At 47.3% G+C, this 23,761-nt stretch overlaps 1 protein-coding gene across 3 annotated transcripts in view; it reads right to left on the bottom strand.

The window, feature by feature from the left end:
• LOC138566967 (sulfotransferase 6B1-like) overlaps positions 1-23,761 on the bottom strand; it is a 320,429-nt gene that overhangs the window by 196,384 nt on the left and 100,284 nt on the right. For all 3 annotated transcript variants that reach the window (XM_069644752.1, XM_069644751.1, XM_069644753.1), the window contains exon 2: positions 281-399. In XM_069644752.1, coding sequence (XP_069500853.1) covers positions 281-399 — 119 coding nt within the window. The remainder of the gene's footprint in view (positions 1-280; positions 400-23,761) is intronic.

Raw genomic sequence — 23,761 nt, 5'->3', positions numbered from 1 at the left:
TATTGCACAATAGTCACTGCTGTTTCACATGCAAAGGAATCGGAGTTGATCATATTACTGTAGGACTACTCAACGATTCACTTACCGCCTGTAACAAACGCAGTGATACCCCAGGGTTAGCTCGTTACACAATTACCATAGATTAGTACATAAAAATAAAACAGTGTATGCAAAGGGACACTCGGACATGCAGAGGGCTTCCTTTCCATGTAGGTACAATGGCCAGGTGGTGTGTGGTCATGTAATTCACCAGTGACCATACGAGTCGGTCAGTACAAACCTTGAATTTATCGGGCTTCCCAAATTCCAGGATGGGTATCACTTTGTCTTGGTGCGCTTTCACGTCGTTGTTGATCAGGGCAGCCATGCTGTTGAGGAGCTGCATGGCCCAGTTGAAACCTAGAGTAAGAGAAGCAACAGAACCAGTCAAACGCATGTAACCCAAAATGGTTGTATCTTGAAGCCAAGGGACAGTCATCGGGGCCCATGGAATTCATTGGGGGGGGGGTGTGAGGGAGCTGCCTCTATGTTGCCGTTTGCTCCCTCTGATTTAATCAGATCTGACAACTGATCTATTAAAAAGCACGAATGGCTTCAGTTCGTGCTGATTTTAGGGAAGTTCTAAGTGCCTACTATTAATCTCCATTTAACATGCTTTTAGCCACATTTCTTCAATAAAGATGATTTGGAAATACGACGGCTCCATCATGATCCGGTTCAAAGACCATGTGATGCTGCTTTCTATGATGTCATAGAAATCAAACGTTGTGCGATCACTCTTCTGTTACCCCTATGAACCAATGCCATTGCAAGGATGCTAAACAGGAAAGAAGACTGGATGTTTATCCGGAATTTACTTTGCAGGAGGGCTGACTGAATAGCTTTTCACATTGAATGGCTTCTTGTAGCTCACAAGCTTGAAGTCCTTACCAGCTTAGAGGAATGATCACACATCCTGAAGAACTCACTCTCTCAAGCATTCTTCCCCACATAGTTCTGATAGTACCACATGTGCACACCGTACTTTAGCTCCACCAAGCAGCTCCCACTGCCCCCCCCCCTCTTCTCTTTTCCACTCCTCCCCACATATGGTGTCCTCTCAGTGACATAACAGCCGCCTTGCAAATTACACATCTCATTAGCCCAGGAACAGCAACAATTCAAACTAGAACAAGCACTATTTGGACTACAACCTACTGACGTTCATGGAAAAGACTATGGGCCTCATTACGACCCTGGCGGAGTGGGTTTACGCCAGCGGTATTCGCGGCGGACCCGTCCGCCCTACTACGAGTTCCCGTAGCGCCATGGAGCGTTTTCCGCCTGGTTTTTCCGGGCGGAGAAATCCATGGCGCTACGGGACCTTGTTGTTAATTACGCCACCGTATCTTACGGTGGCGTAATTAACGCCTTCCCCACTCCCATTATGCCCTATGGGGCAAAAATGGGAATGGGGAAGGGTAAAATGGGGAATGGGGATTTACCGCCCCGCCAAGGTCGGAATGGGGCGGTAAATCCGCCAACCCCCATGGCGGTATCGGCAGCTTTCCGCCGTGCTCCATGGTGCATATTGCACCACGATTTCCGCCAGGGTCGTAATGAGGCCCTATGAAAGGACGGGTGAGTGGGAAACAATTTATTCCAACAAAACTCACACAGTGCAGCTGCCTCATATACAGCTGAACGTGCACTTCCATGGTGAAAATACTCATGTGCACACTGCTGCTCACAAGTCTAGCCCAGGTTTTATTTGACCTGGCCTGGTGGGTTGTGCACACTCCTACCCCCAAGGCCAGGGAGGGACCACGCACCCCTACTTCCCACAGATCAGCTGCAACGATAAAAGGCACTAGGCAACCTTCAAGCTAGAAAAGAGGTTACTCACTATCCTATACAACAGGAGTTGGGCTACCTCCTCTTCTCGTCTGCCCTGCTATTACCCTTGCCTAATGACACCAGACACCTGGGTAAAGTTTTATAATAGGATTTTTTTTTTTTTTTAAACAACAACCCTGATAAACTGTAAACATTCTTAATTCCTAAATACTCCTCAACAGTTCTCCCTCCTAACCCAGCTCTGGTGTCTATCCTTAGGATCTCTCTGACCCATAGTCACAGAAGCCTCAAAGGGAATCTGAGTAAGTACTTCCAAAAACGTTATCAGGCATGGCGCCTGTACCCAAAATGGTGCTTTGCTCGTTGAAGGACAGGCAGCCAACATTGACGCAAACCCGGAAGTAGAGAATTACTACTTTCAGGCTCACAGATTAAAGAACACCACGAATTGCCGGTGCAGCATCTTTGCCATGCTAAATGCCACATAAAGAACTATGCAGCCGAACCAGCTAATCCACCCTCCGCCCCCACACAAGGGAGTATGCTTCCCCCCCACTTGTTGTACAAACCACTCTCCTACTAACTATTCCCCATTTTAACAATAACCCATCTCCAACAGTATCACATACCCCTATATACACACAAATAAATACATACATATGTACACACATTAAATACAGGGTTGTAGCTGCTGCAGACCCAATGACCCTCCAGTTTTTCTGGGGTTCATAAAACAGTACCTCGAGTTGATGCGGTGTGTGGGTGAAGACCAGCCCCTCCCCCCCACTGCTGTCTGAAGTGTTGGCCCACCTGAGACACTGTTCTTTATTGATGCAGCACTGCATTCCTTTTGAGGCACTGCCATCACCGCCGTGGGCATTATTATATTGTTTTGCCATGCAATGCCCCATACCTTGGTGGGGCAACACACTGTTCCTGCTACAACTCAGTCACCATAATTCACTCCAGATTGGTGTTGATGGGCGGCGCCCTAGACCTTCCTTCTTTTCAGTGCACCAGGCAGGTGTCTTCACCCAGGCCGCAACGAGGCCATGGCCATGAAATGCTCTCTTCACTGCCCCACCCACTTAGCTGCGGGAGGTTGGCAGCAGCAGCGATGCTCAGCCCAGGGCTTCTTTTCTTCGCCGTCCTGCTTGCCGGCCTCCAGGTGGGCCAGCAACAGCAGCTGCATTTTTGGCCTCCCAAGCCGCTCCAGACATGTGCGGCCCAGCAATATTTTCTGGGCCCACCCAGTCTATTCCCAAAGCGGGCAGTGCTCACATCGTGCTGCCTGGTCCTGGCCACCTCACTCAGATTGGGCGGCCCCGATCTTCACCTTGGCCGCACTCCACAAACAGCCCGAAGCTTCCAGCTTCTGGGTCTGCCCAGCATAGCCCCCAGGTGGGCCTTGGGTTCCCATCCAGCTTTGAGGTTATAATATCCCAGGGGGGGCTGTTTGTGGCTGCATCACCCCAAGGAGTTCTGTCCACCACTCCCTGCTCTCTCTGACACTGTTTTTTCTCTTTCATATATCCTCTCCCCTTCCCAGTCCACACATAGGACAACAGAGGTCTGTCCGTTATCCTTTTTCCTCAATGTGCCATCCAGCCCCAGTGCGATACAGGATGGTGCAGTCTAGATCCATGGAGAAACCAGGTAAATTCTATCCTACAGTGAAACACATGTACACATATCTAATAAACTACTTTCATCACCCTGGTGTCTGAGTCCTTTATTTATCTACATCCTTTCCTTATATTCCTTCAGGGGGAGAGCAGAAAAGCGACAAAATAATGTTAGGTATTAAATCAATGGCAATAATTCTTTTATGCAGGACTGTGGTGGTCCATGTATCTTAGTATAACAAAGCAAAACAAAAGAGGTGATGGCTGGGAGGTTTAGAATTAATCCTAACCTCTGGTGCTGCTCTGGGCAACCCTCCAAACCATCGCTCTTGGGCCTTCCAAGCCATTGCAGAAAGGGGAAAGTTCATATGCAAATCAGGCTTCGTGACACCTCAAAAGAGGCAGTGCAGCCCAAAAGTAGGTATGCATGAGACCACAAGCAACCTGACTCCCCTAAAATCCATCTACCACTCCTCCATCCGCACTCTGTCTTCTTGGCCCTCCAGGCTCTATTACTACCTCACTTTCTCAACTCGGCTGGCTCCCCTTCCTCTCACAATTGAAATTCCAATTCCTCTGCCTTGTCTACAAATCTCTCCACGACCTCGCCCTCCCCTATCTTGCCTCCCTCCTCTCATTTTACTCTCCCTCCCGCTCTCTCCGCTCAGCTGATCTCCACCTTCTCGCTGTACCCCCAGCCCCTTGTGCCTCCTCGCGATTCCGCTCCTTCCAACTCTTGGCCTGTCATGATCTCTGCTTCCAAAGGGTCAGGACTTACCCAACTCCCTTGGAAGCAGACCCATAACCCCGGTTCTGGGTGCCGGCCAGTCCCAATTGGGACCTTTTGGACCCTGTCCTGGCGCCAGTGGCACCAGGCTCATAAATATGCCCAGTCCCAGCGCTGGAAGCGCCGGGCTCATAATGCTTGGGTGGACTTACCTGCAGCAGACCATGCTGCTTACTTACCTGCCAGTTGAGCCCCTGATCCTCTTCTGTTTGGGACTACTTTTCCTGTTGGGTGGGGCAGGAGCCACTCCCTAGGTTCAGAACACTGGAACTCTTCTGGAAAGCAGGAACTCTTTTCTTACCTAGGCGAGGCCGTGGAAGGAGACACCTAAGCACTACAGGAGGCTATTTAAACCACACCCGATGGATGAATCTTGCTTTGCGTTATTCTGCATTCTCTGCAGCAGAACGCTCACCGTGTCTTCTGATCCTGTGCCTAAGGGAACAAAGGCTTACCATCCTGGAATCCAGTCTTCAGCAGCACCTATAAAGACAAAGAAAGAACAGGTTAGCACTACGGTCTTCAGTGGCAGCGCATCTCTTACCTGGTCCAGCGGCTGTCACCAACGCCTCGCGCTGCATACCTGCATCTAAAAAAGACAAAGGCTTACCGACTCTTCGCACGCTCCGGAGGTCTTCGCGCTGCATTCCGGCATCTGAAAGACAAAAGCTTACCGGCTCTTCGCACGCTCCGGAGGCCTTCAAAGCTGCATCCGGCATCTGAAAGGCAAAAGAAGGTGCGTTTAGAGACATTGGGCAACTTTACTACTCACGCCGAAATCAGCGGGTATCCCATCACCCTTCAGCTTCTCTAAAGCTCCGAACTTGTACCTGCAAGGTAAAAGAGACAGTTAGTGCGCATCGTGAAGCAGGCAACAAGCGCTCACTTACGTGCTTCCAAGCGCTTCTATTCCTCATGCGGGTTCGATCCTCAACTCTCTTCAGCCCCCCATCCGCCATCGCCGGAACCCTGCAAAACAAGAGGTATCATTACAAAAGAACTTTACATAAGTCAAAAGCCATACTCACGTGCTCCTCGCCAACGCTCCACAGCAGCTACGCCTTACGCACTTAAAGACTTTTAAGACATTTGAAGTGCCCAGAACTTACCGTTCGTGCAGTAAACGACGGACAGCAGTCCTCTGAGGTCAAGAGGCCTGCACCCTTATCCAGTGAAGAAACTGGTTACGGCACCCTGCCCCCGAGGCAGATGGAGAGCTTGGCGTTCACCTACCTAAGGTGAGATTGTTAACCTTTGGGGTCCTACAGGAGAAGAGGAAGGGAAGAGGAGAGAGGCACCCAATACCCCCAGTTCATTAATCCCATATTTTCTATCTGCAGACATCTTACTCTCCGAGTCAGACACACAGTGCACAGAGGTCCAGCCCGAGGAACCAACCGTGTGTTACACATCACCTTTGAAGACACGGCATTCACCCAGTCAAGACCGGCGCCTCTGCGGGAATCAGGTGAGCGTTACATGGCCCCCCTCCATTGGAACTTCCTACCTCTCTCTATCCGCTCCTCCCCTACCTACCCATCTTTCCGCTCCTCCCTCAAAGCCCTTCTTCTTCACTCCCCCCTGACTCTCCTTCCCTACCTCTCTCCCCCCTCCCACGCCTGCCCCTCTTCCCCACCCCTTCCCCCCTCTCCCCCGTTAACCCTAATTTGGATATTGCAACCACTTTAGTGCGTTGGAGGTCACCCCGGCCCCCCCTTTCTCCCCTCCTTCCCCCTCCCTCCTCTGTGTAAATTGTTCTAAATACTGAATCACTGGTTTGTTTCGTGTTTTGTAAATTATGCTTCATTCATTACTGTACCTGTTATTCTGGAAAGGGCTTTGGTGTAAAGCGCTATATAAACTCAATAAACAAACAAACATAATTTGGCCTGATTGGCATTATCAGTGAGGTTTAGCTTGGGTCTTTAAGCCTTTACTGTGGTCATTCTGAGTGGGGCGGTATGCCCAGACATAGGCAAAGCCTGCTGAGCATAGAGAATCAAGCTACACCTCACTGATAACGCCCACTGAGGCCATACTTGTCTGGGGTTGCTTGTGGTCTCATGCAGAAGGGGTGTGACCAAGCAAATAGTTCCTTTGCGCTGGAACTGGCTAACTCGATCCTTTCATCATAGGTTTCTTGTTTGGTCCCGATGATCTCAGCTTTGTAGTAGGTGGTTATTTCAGTCACCTTATCTTTGTTCTCTTTTGAGGGTAAATGTTTCCAAATGGCTTCAATTTTACTTTTTTCAAGCCTGAGGGCTTTTAGCTGGGGGGTAAACCAAGTTTTGAGGTGTGCTTTGGGTTTACTATTTCGAAGTTTGAGTGGGGCAATAGCGTCTAAGGCTGGAGTCATAGTATTATTGTAAAGGTCTACAAGTTCTGCTGGGTCTTGCGAGTTGGATAAGTTTAAGGTCAGGAGCAGGAGGGGCAGCACCTTGACAGTAGTAATGTTTCATTTATTTCTAGTCGGAAGATGTGGGGGCCATTGTTTTAGGTTTGTTAGTTGGTCTATTGGCGCAGATGGTGAAGGAGATTAAGAAATGATCTGTCCATGGCTGGGGTTCGATAGTTGTGATAGAGGTTTTGCAATTGAAGTCAGCCACCTAGTCAAGTGTTCTCCCTTTCTCATGGGAAGGTTGGGCGACTCTTTGTGTGAAGTCTATTTGAACTAAAGAATCAGCAAGAAGTTTAGTTGAGTGGTCGTTGGGATCCTGGAATCCTATATTGAAGTCACGTTACAATAATATTTGAGATGTAGGTTTAGTTTTGTCTCAGAGTAAGGCGATGATGTCCTCCTCGAAGGACCCAGTGGGGCCGGGAGGTCTGCATTTTAGATGGATGGTTAAGGAGCTAGTTTTATTTATTTGTATTTCTAGAGCACACTAACAGCCCAAAGGCATTCAAGCGCTGTTACAGGAAATTGTACGTAAGCTTGATTCAAGCGTTACACAGGAAAACAGTAGGGTCTCTTGGTTGCAGATACATTGGTAATAACAGAAGTGAGAAGACAGGTTTCATTGTTAGCACATGATACATTAATGGGAAAGATCGTTCTTGAATGGTGCTAGCATCCGGCCACAATACGGCGAGATGTGCAGATAAGAGCCGGTACAGAGTCAAACAATCTGACAAATAGCTTTACGGAAGGCTAAATGAGAGTCAATCATCCTAAGGTGTGTGGGAAGAGCATTCCAGTGTGAGGCAGCAATAGTAGGGAAGCTGGTGCCGCCTGCACGGACTCTCCGTGTCTTGGGAGTGGCGATCATGTTAGTGTAGACCTTTCTTACAGACCTGCAGGTGGTATGCTTGGCACCAAGTAGGGGGGGTGCCAGATCATGGAGGCATTTATGCATGAGGGAGAGGGTTTTAAAAACAATCCTCTCTTTAACGGGAAACCAATGAACCTGCCTCCTCACCTCAGGGATGTGGTCCTTCCTCAAGATCCCTGTGGCGGCCCTAAGGGCGTTGTTCTGAATAAGTTGGAGTTTAGCCAGGAGGGCATTGCAGTAGTCCAGTCTTGATCCAATTATTGCCCTAGCAATGGTGAGGCAGTTCTGTCGAGATAAGATGGGTCTAGCTGCATTGAGTAATTTGGAGTAGTAGGCTGAGGTGGAGGCAATGGTATTAACCTGTCTATTCATAGTCAGATTGGAGTCAAGGAAGATGCCCACAGTCTTGACTGTTTGGGATACAGCGATAGGTATATTATCAATGGTGAAAGAACTGTATTGTTTGTCCAAATTACCCAAAGTGGTGGGTGATCCAATTAACAGAAGTTTGGTTTTCTCTCTGTTAAGGCATAATCAATTTTCTGCCATCCAGGATTGGAACGTGGAGTAGATGAAGTTGAGGGTGTTCAAGTCGGCCTCGTAATCACCCGTAAGGGGGATAAGCACCTGTGTGTCAACAGCATAGTTAGTGTATGAGATGCACTGGGCATCCATAATTTTGAACAGGGGCCTCGTGAACAGGTTATAGAGAGTGGGCGCAATGCAGGAGCCCTGCGAGACTCCGCATTTGATGTGACTTGGAGTGGCACAGGCTGAGTCGGAAAAGACTTTCATGGCCCTTTCCTGTAGAAAGGAGGAGATCCAAGCACATGCCTTCGGGGAGAAATGAGCCGCAATGGAGAGATGGTGGCAAAGTGTGTTGTGATCCACCAGGTCAAATGCAGCAGCTAAATCAAGGAGCATAAGGAGCACTGGTTTTCCTGCGTCTCTAAGGTCATCCATTTGATTTTTCAGGTATAGGAGTGCCGCCTCGGTGCCGTGTCGTGGACGGAAACCAGACTGCCGAAGGCTGAGAAGACAGTTGTCTTCAAGGAATTTTTGGACTTGCTGCTAAGCTGCTTTGTCCAGAATTTTTTGTAAAACAGGAACAGTGGTAATGGGCCTGTAATTCCCCGGTACCGTTGGGTCAAGGGAAAGTTTTTCAAGGAGCGGGCGTTCCCAGGATTCCTCGAGTCCAGTTGGGACATGACCAGACTGCAAGGATGCATTAATGAATACCGTTAGAAAGGGGGCAAAGATAGGGCAGAATTTAATAAGCTGGGCCGGACAGACATCCCCCTTGCAATTGGATGGTTTAATAGATGGAGCAGGGCAATGACTTCTGGTTCACTCATACCTTTAAAGTCGTAAGATGTGGAGGAATTAGAATTGGTAGCCGCAGGCGAGTTGCTGTGCATGTTGGCTATTAAGTGCGTCAGCACCTTCTGATGGGCTAGGATTTTAGTTTGCAGGGTATTCAGCTTATCGAGCATGGCAGATTGAATGTTGTTGCACCACTTTTCATCCTTCAATAGAGTAGAAGGTGGAGTGGACGGATTTTCCAACTCTCTAAAGATGGTGAAGATTTTATCGACCCTGATTTAGCATGGTGTATCCTAGAATTGCATGAGGCGGCTTTAGCCTCGATTATGCTTGATTTGTAGTCTTTGGAGATAAGGCCCTCCTAGTGGCGTCATTGGGGTTCATTTTTCAGGCTGAGATTGCAAGCCTCTTCTTGGAACATAGTTCCAGCAGCTCCTGAGAGAACCAGGCATTGGAGTGTTTAGCTTTCTTGGCTTTCCTTAGGGTAAGAGGAGCAATGGCATCCACAGCTTGGGTGATGTCAAGCTTAAAAGCACTAGCGAGAGTGTCCGGGTCGTTGGAAACGGGGGCTGGAGAGCAGGCACCATAAGGAAGGGTGCAATCTTCTCAGAGGTAAGTTGGCGTGAACTTCTAGCGAGTGCCACAGGAAGCGGCATCAGAGGCTTAAGAGGCACTTTATTAGTATTAAAGTCAAATTGAATATAGTGGTGGTCAGACCATGGAATAGGAGTATTTCCAGTGATTCAAACAGAACAGTTGTGGTGGCTGACCCAATCCAATGTGTGACCTTTAATATGTGTAGGCTCAGAAAGGACGAGAGAACCCTAAAGTGGATAGGGCTTTATTCAAGGCGATAGCATGGGCATCCTTAGGTCATTGAGGCCAAGATTTAAATCACCCAGGAGCAAGACTTGCGAGGTCTTTTTCAAGTTGTCAGACCGAGAAGGGATGAGGGCCTCATGGAGTTCTGAGATGGGACCCAGGGGTCGATAGACAATATGGACTGCAATGGCGCAGTTATGGGAGGAATTCATTTTGAGTAGAAGGTATTCACAATTATGGCCGTGCTCCCCATCAATCTCCCTATTAGCAAAGGTTTCTTTGGCGATGAGGGCTACTCCACCACCTCGCTGGTGGGTACGGTCTTGCCTGAAGATCGTGTACCCATCTGGGATGGCGAGGGTGAGGGCTGGGCCAGAGGCTTCATTCAACCATGTTTCCGTAATTATAAGGATGTCAATGTTATCCTTAATAATGAGGTCATGGACTTTTAGAGGTGGCTATTTTGACTGTTAAAAGTTTGCATGATTTAGGTGTAGGTGTGGTTATTACTCTAAGCGCTAGGCTTGCCTTGGCGATGAAGGCAATTCCTCCACCTTTTGTTGATTCTCCGTCTGCTCTTATAATGGTGTAGGAGTCAGCTAATGGCCAAGAGGAGTGATGGTCCTGCAGAAGCATGCAACCAAGTCTCAGAGATGGCTAAGAAGTCTAGATCTCCCTTGTTAATGATATCCGCTATATCTGTAGCATGCGCGATGATGGATCTCGCATTGATTAAAGCACCCTTAATGTGCTGGTTGATATCTTGGGGTAGGGTCGAGAGGACTTCATCTAAGCACTCAATAGATTTTTTTGATCGGAGGAGTGTTGGAAGTGGGAGGAGGAGATAGCATTGACAAGGTGTGTTTTGGTGCAGCTTTCTTGGAACGAGGTAATGTGCGAGCTTTCTCTTGGGGTGAGACAGCTGGCACTGCATGTTTGGTAGGTTTATAGCCAAGTCTTGGTGAAAAGGATTGTCTGGATAGTCTAGAGATCCTAGTCTATTGTTTCTAAGTTCACCACGGCAGGGTTGATTCACAGTTGGTTTAATCCAATGGGTAGGAGCAGGAGTGTCTGTTATGATAGTTTGTCTGGATTGGTAGCTAAATGGCTACTAAGGTGTGGTTCAAGACTTGGGAGGAATGCAGTTGGTTTAATCTGTGGTTCAGGATGGTTAAATTTTAAAGGAGGGAGAAATTTGGTTGGTTTAATCTCTGCAGACAGGCAGGGATTCATGTTCAGAGAGGGCTGTATCGCCTCTGGCTGGCGGCAGCTAGTCTCTGTTGTGTAGAAGAGGCTTAGAATAAATAGAGACCAAAGGCCAACAGTAATGAACTTCATAGTATGCATGCTATGTTATAAGGTGTGACTGGTGAACCTCTGGTAGTTTACTGTTGGGAGAGTAGTGCACTAGATGGATTCTAAGTGCCTGGTATCTAATTGAGCAATTTGTGAATATTACGATAGGTCATTATTGGCGCTGACTAATTACAGGGAGTACATAATAAGGGTAAGTGAAAAAAATAGAGGATGAAGTCACAATACGAGCCAGGTAACGTCAACAAATATGTGGTAGCAGTAGCTATGATAATTATTGCAACAGTCATGGTAAATCTGAACATGTAAGGCATAGATGAACCTCAATCGATGTAGCAAGGTGTGGAATAATCAGAGCATCATCTGTCTTACACATTTGAAAACAGAGTATCGACATTTAGGCTTAATCATTAACTGGCGGGCCTAAAGGGCTGAACGGTATAACAGACTATATAGTGATAACGTAGTTAAGCATATAGAGCATGAGAAATCTAACACAATGTAGCAAGGCATACAGTAATCAAGGCAGCATCTAATTTAAAGCGGTTAGGAGCATTGAATATCAGCAAAGAGACTAGCTGTTTGAATGGCACCTTAAGAGTTAGAGCAATGCAATCAACGATGAGTGGTAATTGCGTCATTTAACAGGACTAGTGACTTAGTAGTGCAGAGCTAGCGAAGGTTCATCAAAGCATAGGGGCCAGGATGATGGCAGTAGGCCACAATCAATATAGTGCCTGTTTAAAGGTTTATGACGCGTAGAATGGCGAAAGTGTCAGCATAAGGTATAGATCCTGTGTTGAGAGCATTAATAACGATATTACAGTCTGGGTCGTTATAACAGGGTCTAGCGAGGCTAGATGGGGTGGTCAGGAGCTAATACATATGCCGAAAAGGTAAGTAAACATATATAAGTGTACACAAGCGATGGAGAGATTGTCGAACAGCTGTAGGAGAAGCGCGGACATTAGAGTTCGGCTCAGCTTACGTAGAATCAGTGAGTCCCAAAAGCATCAGGTCTCGATGTCGACAGGGGTAAGTAAGATAGACGAGATGAAAGGCTTACCAGGTTATATGGACACACATCATGGTAGGATGTAGGCAAAGAGCAGGGACTCTACATGCCGTTACGGGTCAGACAGGGTCAGACAGGATAAAAGCCTTCGTTGCAGGCCTTAGTTGCGACGGCCGGCTTTGCCTACCGGCAATTTGTGATTGGCTCTAGTAGATGGATTAACCAATCGGCGTTGGCTGGCCAGTAGCATGTAGCTGTCGAGCTACAGAGCACACAGAGCAGCCATTTTAAAGGGATATCAACCTTTGTGGGTAGCTAGAGGCGCCAAATTTGAAGACAGATTTCAAAGTCGGAATAGCGCAACTAAGCGCTGATCGAGTATGTCGTGGCGTTGTATACCAAAACATCGGCCCAGATGTGGTTAGGAGATCAAGGCCTGCTATCAGAGCAGATGAGAATTAGCAGGGGGGTGAGGCAGGGTTGTATGCTGACTCCCCTGCTCTTCAATATTTACATTGCTGACCTGTTGGGTCGTCCGACGGGTCGCACTGGTTGCTTTCCCAAAATTAGCAACTACCCGGTTCCGGGGCTGTTGTATGCAGACTTCGCCATATTCGATCACATGTTGTCTGAACTGAAGGCTGTGCTAAATGAACTAGGATTGTATGCAAATGAAAACCAGCTATTGATAAATCTGACTAGATCAAGGGTCTCTGCAAATAAAAACGGATGATGTAAAATTATAGTTAATGTCGGTACAATTGAATATACTGACTCAAATATCTTGGTATTGAGATGTAGGTTTTACCAGGGTATGGGTATACAATTGAAGCCAAGGTCAGAAGGGCAAGACAAATCTTTTGTCAGGTATACGTAATCATGAGAACTCCTTTTTGTAAAAATCTAATATAGATTATATACAAAATAAAAAATAAAAAAAAAATTTAAAAAAAAATCACTTACATGACAAGAAAACCTTCTATTTAACACTGGTTTTTCATTAAATGGAGTATTGACTTTGTATAAACAGTGGTTTTCCCTGTGATTCTCGATGGGTTAGAGGCCCCGGAGTTGAGAGATTTAAAGTGGTTAGATGTTGGAGGATCGCTTTTGGAGATCCGTATTGGGGTTTATAGAGGTCTGCCTCAATTGAATATCTGCGACTCGAGTTTGGATTTCTTTCGATGAAAGCACAGTTAATGTCCCGAGCGGCGTCCTGATGCTAAAGGCAAAGACGGCACCAAGCTGTCCTTTGCGTAGTAATTTGGGGGAGAGCTAGGACCTCAACCATGCTAGGGATGACCTTGCCCCTTATGCTAAAGCTTTTAGGGAGCTGTGCAATAAAATTGATTGGTTCCCTAATTTTAGTCGATGTTCAGTCTTTGCGATGTTAAAAGGTGCGTTTGGTCGTCGTCTAGCAAAATGAGATTGGCAGTGCAACTATGACCATCTTTCTAAATTAAAGGAATATAGGGCTGTAGCACTAGTAGTACATTGATTTATGAAACCAGAACTATTTCTGTCGTGCTGCTCTGATCCCGAGGTACGTAGATTTTGCTTAGAATTTGCCAGTACAGGCTGTATGTGGAGCCAAACGGAACCTAGATTTTGTAGAGTCAGTAAGGTAAAAGTAAACCTGGAGACTACCAAACATGTGCTTATGGAGTGCACATGTATGGGATGGGACCCCTATATGTGGTCAACTTGGGAACCTTTCTCCATGATTATAATTCGATCAAATCTCACGAGTTCTCAATGTTCTGCTTAAATACAGATTCAAATAGAGTTCATCTAGCACATTATATGGTCTGTAGAGGGGTTATCTCTGTGTGTGACTGCAAGGGGTTAACCAGTTATATATTCGATTGAAATTGTTGGGTAAGTTATGCATATAAGATGAAATGGGCTTTTTAGTAAAATGAAATTGTAAGATGAAATTGTTTTAGTATGATGAAATTGTTATGTGTTTTTTGATTGAGTATATGAATAAGTGTATGACTAACACTGTGCAAATTGGAATCGCATTATGTATTTATTGCAAGTAAGTTCATTGGTTTGAGTTGTAAATTATTTTTCTTATGTAAGTAATGTTGATTGTAAAAGTTCTTGTTAGAACTATGTACAATTGAACAAATAAATACATTATAGCTCACAGGAATCGGCCTCACTAACGTCAGTCAGTTCAATTACACCTTCTTGTGTACATCAAACTTTAAGAGAACTGGAAGGGAAGGAAAAGCTACCAACCCCGTCCATCTCAGCGCTTAACATAGTTTTAAGATCTTTTGAGAGTCTTTATAACAACATCAGTATGAAAATGAAGTCACATTTTTTGGCTTTAAGCAAAATAAAGCTCAAACTGGAACTACTTTAAACTAATATTGGATCCATTGATTCGAAATTGGGCCCAAAACAGTTAATAACGGCTTGTGAACCACAAATGCCACACGCTTTGGAGGTAGGTGGTGGTGCCGATGACGAGAAAAACACTGATAATGTTTACCTACTGAATCTCTTCTAAAAATGGGAACAAGCTAAGTAGAGCTCAAGCAAATTTCTTAGAAATCTACATCTTACCAAAGAGGCAGCAATTAAGGTGTCAACTGACAAGGAGGTTATTAAGACTGACGGTCTTCTAGGTGAATTGGCCCCTAGTAAGAAGCAATACAGTAATATAGGAACATCCAAATGTAGTAAACTAAAGGACAGGAACATGCTAGATGAGGTGCATTGGAATATACCTGCACAGAATGCTATAGGTGCAGAGTCACTTCTCCAGCATTGGAACTTTCATATAGATTCCCATGCTGTGAATATTCCCCGTCGTACGCCCCGGAATTTTTGATAACAGAGCAGTTTAACCTTAAACTGAAACTTTCAGTCACTTTTGTGCTCTAGCACAGTCATTTTTGGGTCATACTGCCCACAGCTAATAGGAACAGCTCTCTTAGCTCCTCCCCTGTTGGCAATCTTCAGATTATTTACTGCACATTCGTGTTGGGAGTCCTCAAAATTTCGCTCTACATATTATCTACTAAAAATAGACTTCTATATCATTTGAAAAAAAAAAGAAAATCACCCTTTTTCAATGACCTATCGACAACCGTCACAGACGGTGAGGGCGTGGAGTTCATGCACCGTTTCCAGACGCCAGTAATTTTCGTTGTCTGCCAGTTGGGCCTACCTCATGGCTGAATCTTTGCGGAGGAAAAGCCCGTTTAAGGCATGTGCCCGTTGTGGGCTGAAGAATGTCTACATTGAAGACCACCACAACGACTGTCTCTACTGTTTGCACCCACATGATGTCATACAGGACTGCGAGATCTGTCAGTACTTTTCCAACAAGACGCTGCATGATCATCACCGGCGGCTTGTCGCGTGGCTGGAGGATGTTGGTGGGGCCTCTGACTGCTTCTGTACGGAGCCATACCTTTCTACGGCAGGGCAGGACGGCCCAGTGAACCCCCTACAGTAAGAGGTCTAGGTCGAATGAAGACCACACCAGCAGCAGAAGGAGACCACAGAGAGGCGTCCAACAACGAGCTGAGGTTGTCTCACAAGGGCCAGGCCTCACCACATAAGGTCAGTGCCCAAGGGGTTTCGAAGGACAAGAGCAGCCAAGGCCTTTTTTCCCACCCAGCGGAGGCAACCCCATCCAGCAAATCCACTTCTAAATCTGGTCACCACTCTTCCTCGTCAACAGTTATATCTACCCAGTCGACGTCATTGTCAAATTCAGCACTGACTGAGTCTTGGTCGACGGCCAAGTCTTCCTCCAGCCCAAGGCCATCGACCCGGTCCACAAGTTCCCTGAGTCGATGAGCATGCAAGCTACCCAGTCGATGAAAACCTTGACGACGACAACTATGTCAACAACATTGGTTCCTCCGTCGACGACACTATAGATGAGCCCGTTGATGACAAAAACTGTCTTCTCGCATAGTCACAACCAATGCACCATTAACTGTCATGACCACTTGAGCCCCTTTCCCCCCCCACCCCCACCAACACAAGGTTGGTGCTGGCAGCGCACACACGACCATCATACCCCAATCTCAAAGTGGGGTTACTCCCAGAGGGAACCATTATCGTGGAGCCAAGTCGCTCTTCTTCTGATGACATAGAAGAGAGGGATGTGGAGGCTGTCAGGTCTCCTCCCTCTTCCCCTCAGCGCAGGTCACCACCTTCCAAAGGTCAACCTATGTCACCACATGGGAAAGCTAGCCTGATAAGGCTACCAGTATTGCCACCCTTGCATCCAACCCCTTCAGGGGCGAATGACCTCCAGTGCAGCCAGCTCCACAGCTGCCTCCACAAAAGAACATATCGATGGACATATTACCGGCCTTCACTAAACTGGTAGCTACGTTGCAGCAGAGGCTTCTGGGACTGGCACCGACACTGGTACCACCACATCAGCCTCCTGCAGTTGCCCCTGGTCCTTCCAGGGATGGAGATGTTCCACCACCACCTAGGGTTGAACGCCAGGTAAGACCCCAACAACTGTCTGAGACAGGAACAGGCACAGACCCAGACCACCTGGAGGATGTGGCATCAACGCACATGTCCCACACGGACGAGTTGGAGGATTTCATCCCAGTCAATGGGGAACCAGATGAAGCACCAATTAGAGACTCTCCACACCCCGGAGGAGAAACGCAAGGAAAGTCTCTTGTACCAACAAAGGGAGCAGCGGAGGAAATCCATCATGTCCATCCCACTTTTGGAGGATGTCTGGGAGGATGGCCTTGTCACAATGGCACACCCCGCAATGGCTCTGGCAAGAAAGGACCAGTTTGATAAAAATTAAAGGACCCCAGACAGTGCCGCCTCCGGTCTCCTCACACAGCCTACGCCAGACTCGGTATACAGACTTTCCATCGATGGTATTTCCAACAAAATTATTTCCCTCGAATTTTTTCCAAAGAAAGAATATGCATCGAATGCACATTTTTGGGGGGTAAAGGGTTAATTTTGTTTTGGGGGCTGGGAGGGGACCCCCAAAAAATAAAAACCATGCATTCGATGCATATTTTTTTAGTTGGAAAGGATTCGATGGCATTTACCTTTGATGGAAATAATTTGATGGAAAGACCATAAACCGCCAGACTCTGATGTCTCTGCTGAGGCCAGAAAAAGAAAAAAAAAAAAAAAAAAAAAAGAAAAAAGAATCAGACAACCCATCTTCCTGCTCCGTTCCCCCAGACAAGGAGGGAAAACGCCTGGATGCTTTTGGCAAGGAAATTATAACCACTGCAGCCACTACCATCAGTGTTGCTAATGCGATCATATCTGGCGAGAATGGCCATTGCGAGTTGAGGTACAAACTGGGCGCCATCCTAGAGTTTCTGCCTGGTGAAAAAAAAAGTAGGAGCCAATGGATATTTTTCATCAAGGCGAGATGGCATCAGACCATGCCATTACAGTATCGTTAGATATTGCCAGCTTAGTTAAGGAGCAGTCCTTCGCCGACAAGGTTGGGCCAAGGCTACAGATTTTCGTCCGGATGTGCAATCAAGGGTAGTCCACATGCCATTCGACGGCATAGAATTCTTCGGAAAGAAGGTCGACAAAGCCTTGCTCTCCATAAAATCTGACACTAACACTGCTCGCTCCCTGAGCACTCCAAAACAAAGTCTCTCGGGAAAAGGATGCTTCAATAGAACTTCACGGGACAGCCGTTCCTCGTACCATTCCTCTTCCTTGTACAAGATGCCATACTCCTGCAGGGAGCAACACAGGAAGAAGTCGGTCCTACAAAGGCACGCAGCACCACCGTGGCTACTCCCAATCAAGGGGCCAGTCCGGCAAGCAACCATGTCCAGTCCAGAGCCCAGCCTTCCCGCTTCAGCACCCCGGTCGGAGGAAGGCTGACACGATTCGCCAGGGAATGTAGAACCATCATATCTGATGAATGGGTGCTTTCCCTTCTCCAGCAGGGCCCCTCACTGGAGTTAATCACCGGACACTTCACCCACACGCAAACCAGAGACGTTACGCCACCTCCTGCTACAAGAAATGCATACGTTTGCTGAAAAAAAGGGCAGTGGAGGTGCTAAAAGCAGGAAAGGTCTACTCCTGCCACATCCTGGTAAGAAAAAAAGCACTACACAACAAGTCAGGGGGTTGGAGACAAATAGTAGATCTAAGGGCGCTCAACAAATTCCTAGAAGTACAAACGTTCCACATGGTGATGCTGCAGCAGGTCCTGTCCCATCTGCAACAAGGAGACTTCCTGGCATCCCTCGATCTTAGGGATGCTTATTTTCACATCCCTATTCGCCGCTCAAACCGGCATGACCCGTGTTTTGTGGTGGCAGGAATACACTACCAGTTCAAGGCCCTACACCCTTCGGCCTTTGATCAGCTCCACGGGTGTTTACCAAGTGCCTCACACTGGTGGGGGCACACCTGCATCAGAGGGGAATCCATATATACCCGTACTTGACTGGCTGGTAAGGGCCCCCTCCTACTCACTGGCAGAAGACAGCACAGCACCCGCCATTCAGTGTCTGCAAAATCTTCAATTCTCCATCGATTTTGAAAAGTCACGCATAGTGCCATCAAGACAGGCACTCTTGGATTCAAGCATCAGGGTCTTGGGAGGATCGCATTTCTGACACAGGACGTCAGGCAAAGCCTTCACTGGTCAGTAAGGACACATCTAGTGAAGGGTGCCCCATTCAGGCTGCCACGACACCAGGCCACTGTCACAGCAGAGGCCTCGTTGGAGAGCACATTGTCAGGACCAACACAGGACAGGTCTCTGGTCAACAGAAGAGAAGGGCCTGCACATCAATCTGCTGGAGTTGTGGGTGATTTTCTGGGCCCTAAAGTTCTTCTCCCCTTCTTTCCCCTACTAGCGGAGAAGGTGGTGCGAGCCTACATCGACAATACAACATCAATGTTTAATGTCCGCAAACCAGGGGGGGGGGCAGTTCCCCAAAGCTGTCCAAGGAGGCCCAGGCCCTCTGGCACTGGGCATTGCAGCATCACATGTTCCCCGATTCCTCTCCACCTACAAGGGATTCAGAATAGCCTCAGCAGGGAGTTGCACTCTTGCCACAAGTGGGAACTGCACAAGCACCAACTTCACCTGTTGTTCCAGACTTGGGGCACACAAGAGATTGACCTTTTCGCCATCTACGAGAACAGTCGGCCCACGAGTAGCCCCATCCAGAGAGTTGGGGGGACGCCTTTGTGTTGCCATGGGAGGGGAAGTTCCTTTATGCATTCCCTCCGATCCTGCTGGTGGCGCGGGTCATCAGCACGTTAAGACTATATCAGTGCAAACTGATGTTAGTGGCCCCTGTGTGGCCGAGATAATTCTGGTTCTCGGACCTCCTCACTCTCTTGTCGGCTTCTCCCCTCAAGTTCAATCCGCACCAGGCTCTGCTGTTCAGGAACCAAGGGGCGGTGCTGCACCATGGCCCAGCCTCACTCAATCTTACAGCCTGGCTCCTGTGTCTTAGAGTTCGGGTCATTGTCTCTTCCACAAGAATGGCAACAGGTTCTGGCCCGGGATAGAGCACCGTCCACTTGTGTGTTACAAGAGTAAATGGAGACGCTTTCCAGCGTGGTGCAGAAGTCACCAGTTGCGGCCTCATGCCGTCTGGCCACAACACATTTAGCCTCATCTGTTATCCTCGTCTCTGGCTGGGTTGGCACACTCTTCAATCAAGGTGCACTTAGCTGCCATTTCCAGGTACAACCGGCAGGCGTGCCATCCCTGTGGTCCCACTGACTGGTGGAGGAGTTACTGTGTGGTCCGTTTAGGTCTTTCCCGGCCATCCGACATCCAGCTCCTCAATGGGAATTGAATGTGCTGCTGTTAAGGCTCACGAAACCTCCAATTGAACCCCTGCACAGGGCATTCATCAAGCATATGTCCTGGAAGACCGCTTTCATGGTGGCCATAACATCGGCATGGTGAGTTGGTGAAATTCAGGCATTTTCAACTACCTTATGTGACATTTCACAAGGAGAAGGTCATTTACTATGTTGCACGTACTAAGTCACTCCGTCTCACGGACCAATTGTTTGTGTCATTTGGCCCAAATGGACCAGGGAAAGCTTTGTCGAAGTCTTCCATATCAAGGTGGATTGCGGCCTGCATTTCCGTCTGCTATCAACAGGCTGGCAGGCCCCTTCTGGGCAGGTCATGGGCTCACTCCACCAGAGCAGTGGCTGCTACCACTGCCTTCCTCTTCCGGATCACCTGCTGCCTGACATCTGCCATGCAGCTAACTGATGATTGGTGCACACATTCAGCAAGTTCTACTGTGTCGACAGGGATTCAGCAGAAGAAGCTAGAGTTGGCCACTCGGTTCTGAGGAACCTTTTTGCGCGAGGTTAGTAGCTCCCCAGTGGTAAGTAATGCTGGGAGCTTGCCTCTGCCCAAATATATTGTTTTATTAAAGGAATAGTGTGCTCTAAAATATTATTGCTTCAAAAGATTGGCAATAGTCTAAAACATACTTTAAACATATTTTTAATGAAAGTTCCTATGTAAACGCTTTGAGCAAACGAGGCTTAAAGCGTTTACATGGGAGCATCCATTTTGACATTTCAGGCAGCCTCCTCAGCTCTGCCCCTACTGGGAGCTTTTTCTTACTGCAGTCAGAGCAGAGCTGAGGAGGCTGCCTTCAATTTCATTGTACGTTTCCGGTGCTACCCAACCCCCGGGAAGTACAGAAAATGTAAAATGAAGGCAAAAAGCAAACGGGCGCCAATTACAAATACAACATTGTTGTATTTGTGATTGCCGTGGTTGGAAAAGCACAGAAATCATAAATACAAGAACATTGTATTTCTTATTTCCATTTGCGGCGGCTTCCGCATGGAGTCTCCTGCACTCTCCCAACACAGGGGAGCGCAGGAGACTCCAAGTGTAGGCCGCCGCAGTCAGAATAACAACGTTATTGTATTTGTAAATGCTGCGGTATTTACAAATACAACAACGTATTTCTCACTGCGGGGCGGCTTTCGCTTGGAGTCTCCTGGGCTCCCTCAGGGTTGGGGGAGCCCAGGAGACTCCATGCGAAAGCCGCCGTAGAGAGAAACACTGCGGCATTTCAAAACACACCCATGTTGTGTTTTTGCCTGAAGCGGCTTTCACTTTCCAGCCTCCTGGACTCCCCAGTGGGGAGCCGAGGAGACTCAAAATGAAAGCCACGGCAGGCAGAAACACAACGCGGTTGTCTTAAAAAATGCTGCGGTTTTTCTTTCTAAGTTTCTCAGGCTCCCCCAGCTCGGAGGAGCGTGAGAAACTTAGAAAGAAAACCACAGGGTTTTTAAATACAACAACGTTGTATTTATGCTTGTGGTGGCTTCAGCTTGGAGCCCTAGGGGCTGCAAGCTGAAGCCACAGCAAACATGAATACAACGTTTTAAAAGCTGCGGTTTTCTTTCCAAGTTTTCCGGGCTCCTCCAACCTGCAGCTAGTGCTTAAGAAATTAAGAAATAAGCACTTACCCAGATGCAGCTTTCCTGCCTGCAGTCTCTGGTCTCCGGCCTCCGGCACCAATGAAGTAAAAGCCACCCAGTGGTAGCTTTTGTTTATTATAGATGGCTGGCTTTTGCTTCATTAGTGCCACAAGGGCAAGCACAGGAGGCATCCATTTCACAAAATGGATGCAATGGATGCCTCCTAGTGCTTCACATTTTTCAGTTTGAGGTACATTTGCTCAATACTTTACATAGGGACTTTGTTTAAAAATATTTTTTAGATATATTTTTGATTATGGGCCATCTTTTTAGCCAATAATATTTTAGAGCGCACTATTCCTTTAATACTGCTTTGTAATCTAGTCACATCATGTGAACTCCAGTTCTCCAGCATTGGTATCTTTCATAGGTTCACATGCAACCCTCCCTCCTACCCCGCATGGCTCATCTTTTGGCTCTTACTGCCACTCACGCGCGCTTGCCAAATCTGAAGATGGCTGACAGGGGAGGGGCTAAGGGAGATGTTTCTATTGGCTCTAGGCAGTATAACCCAAAAATTGCTAGTGGAGCACAAAAGTGACTGAAAGTTTCAGTTTAATTTTAAACTTTTCTCTGTTACTGAGGATTTCCAGCCGGACAATGGGGAATATTCACAGCATGTGAATCTATGAAAGATACCAATGCTGGAGAGCTGGAGTTACAGGTAACATATTCCTTAAAGTGGTTCCCTTAGAGAGATGTTCCTATTGACACCTAAAAGACACCAGAAAAGATATGCTGTTCGGTGGAATGTCAAACTGGTCAACATGCTGATAAACAGTAATTGAAAGCTCCATTCACCTACGAAAATCTAAGTATTAGCAACTTCCCTGTGCATATAACAGCAGCAGCAGGGATTTTACTACGAGTATTCCTGCGAGTACCGCTGTAACGCACCAATCATATCAACTGCTCTTAGAATTCGTTTTGCAATCTAGTAATACCATGGTACTAAAACGCTCAAATGGACTCAAACTGTTTCACAAAGTCCCATGTCTTTGTCATTCAACATCCAAAGATATTGAACTAGTCTATTTTATTGATTTCATTCAGACAGATCTGGTTATATTACACATCCCATCCAAAGTAGGATTTAGATGCTCTTAGATAAAATACAACCGTTTAGACAAATGGGCTATGATCTAACATGATCTGTACAACGTTACAAAATGAATCAGAAACACTCGACAAGTATCATACATGACTGTACCAGCTAGCCCTGTCATGTGATTTCGAAGACACCTATAAGGAGAGCAGGTGCCAAATCATCAATGGCATGCAGTTAGAGAAGCTACGAAGAATAATACTGAGCGAAAAAAGGCACCTCACTGCTGCGCATACTTGAATATGGTCGGCAAAGAGCTCTCCCACGCCAGGGCAGCCCACATGAGTACAACCCTGCAGAAACTCCAACTCACACCAGCACCCATGATTGTGATCACCAACCGCCCACAACCCAGAGGGGACGACAGAGACAAACCATACCGCACTGTGGCATCCAAGGCTACCAGGCCCGAGTGACTGCAGTTGGTGCGGAGGGGCAACACCATGGCAAATGGAACTGCCCAGCACAACGCATGTGGCCACCTCGATCATTATGTCAAGGTATGCCGATCATCAGGAACACAGGTGACTCAACGCCCACGAGCCCCGAGGCCAGCATCAAGGAAAAAGAAACAGGCCAAAGCACAGCAAATCGAGGCCGCGAATAACTCATCATCAGATGAAACTGAAGACGAGGATGACAGAACGGCGGTGGCCATCGTAGCTCAGCGACCAGAGAGAAGGAAAGGTATGGTCCACCCGATATCTGTGGTAGATCAAGGAGGGAGAAAAAAGAAAATAGAAGACCCAGATGCCCCGTACAGGTTAATGAGCAAGGCATAACAATGACCATCGACACCGGAGCCTCGGTAAACGTCATGCCACTCAAGACACTACAACGGATGAACCTCCAACCGACACTGAAAAATGCCACATTAGTTGTTACATTCGTTTTTCCCCGTTATGGAGACACAGCCTTGCGAGATCACATCGGTCGGCACGACCTTGCGAGACTGCAGTGCGCATGTTCCTGGCGCGCAGAACCGGAGAGTGGACCGAAGGAGCTGTGAAGCAGATGCTCCATGTCGCTCCTCCTAAATGAAATAACATATTGACTTTGAGTGCATACAGGCAAAAGGGACTGCTGGTCCTGAGCCATTGATAGATTACTATAACAATGAAGTAACTGCTGATGGTGTGTGTGCCTAGAAAGACATCGATAGCAAGGAAGTAATTG

The sequence above is a fragment of the Ambystoma mexicanum genome, chromosome 2p (genome assembly GCF_040938575.1).
Source record: "Ambystoma mexicanum isolate Mex_15411 chromosome 2p, UKY_AmexF1_1, whole genome shotgun sequence".
In the NCBI taxonomy this organism is placed as follows: domain Eukaryota; kingdom Metazoa; phylum Chordata; class Amphibia; order Caudata; family Ambystomatidae; genus Ambystoma; species Ambystoma mexicanum.
The sequence above is the reverse complement of the archived record's forward strand: the minus strand, read 5'-3'. Positions and strand labels throughout refer to the sequence as shown.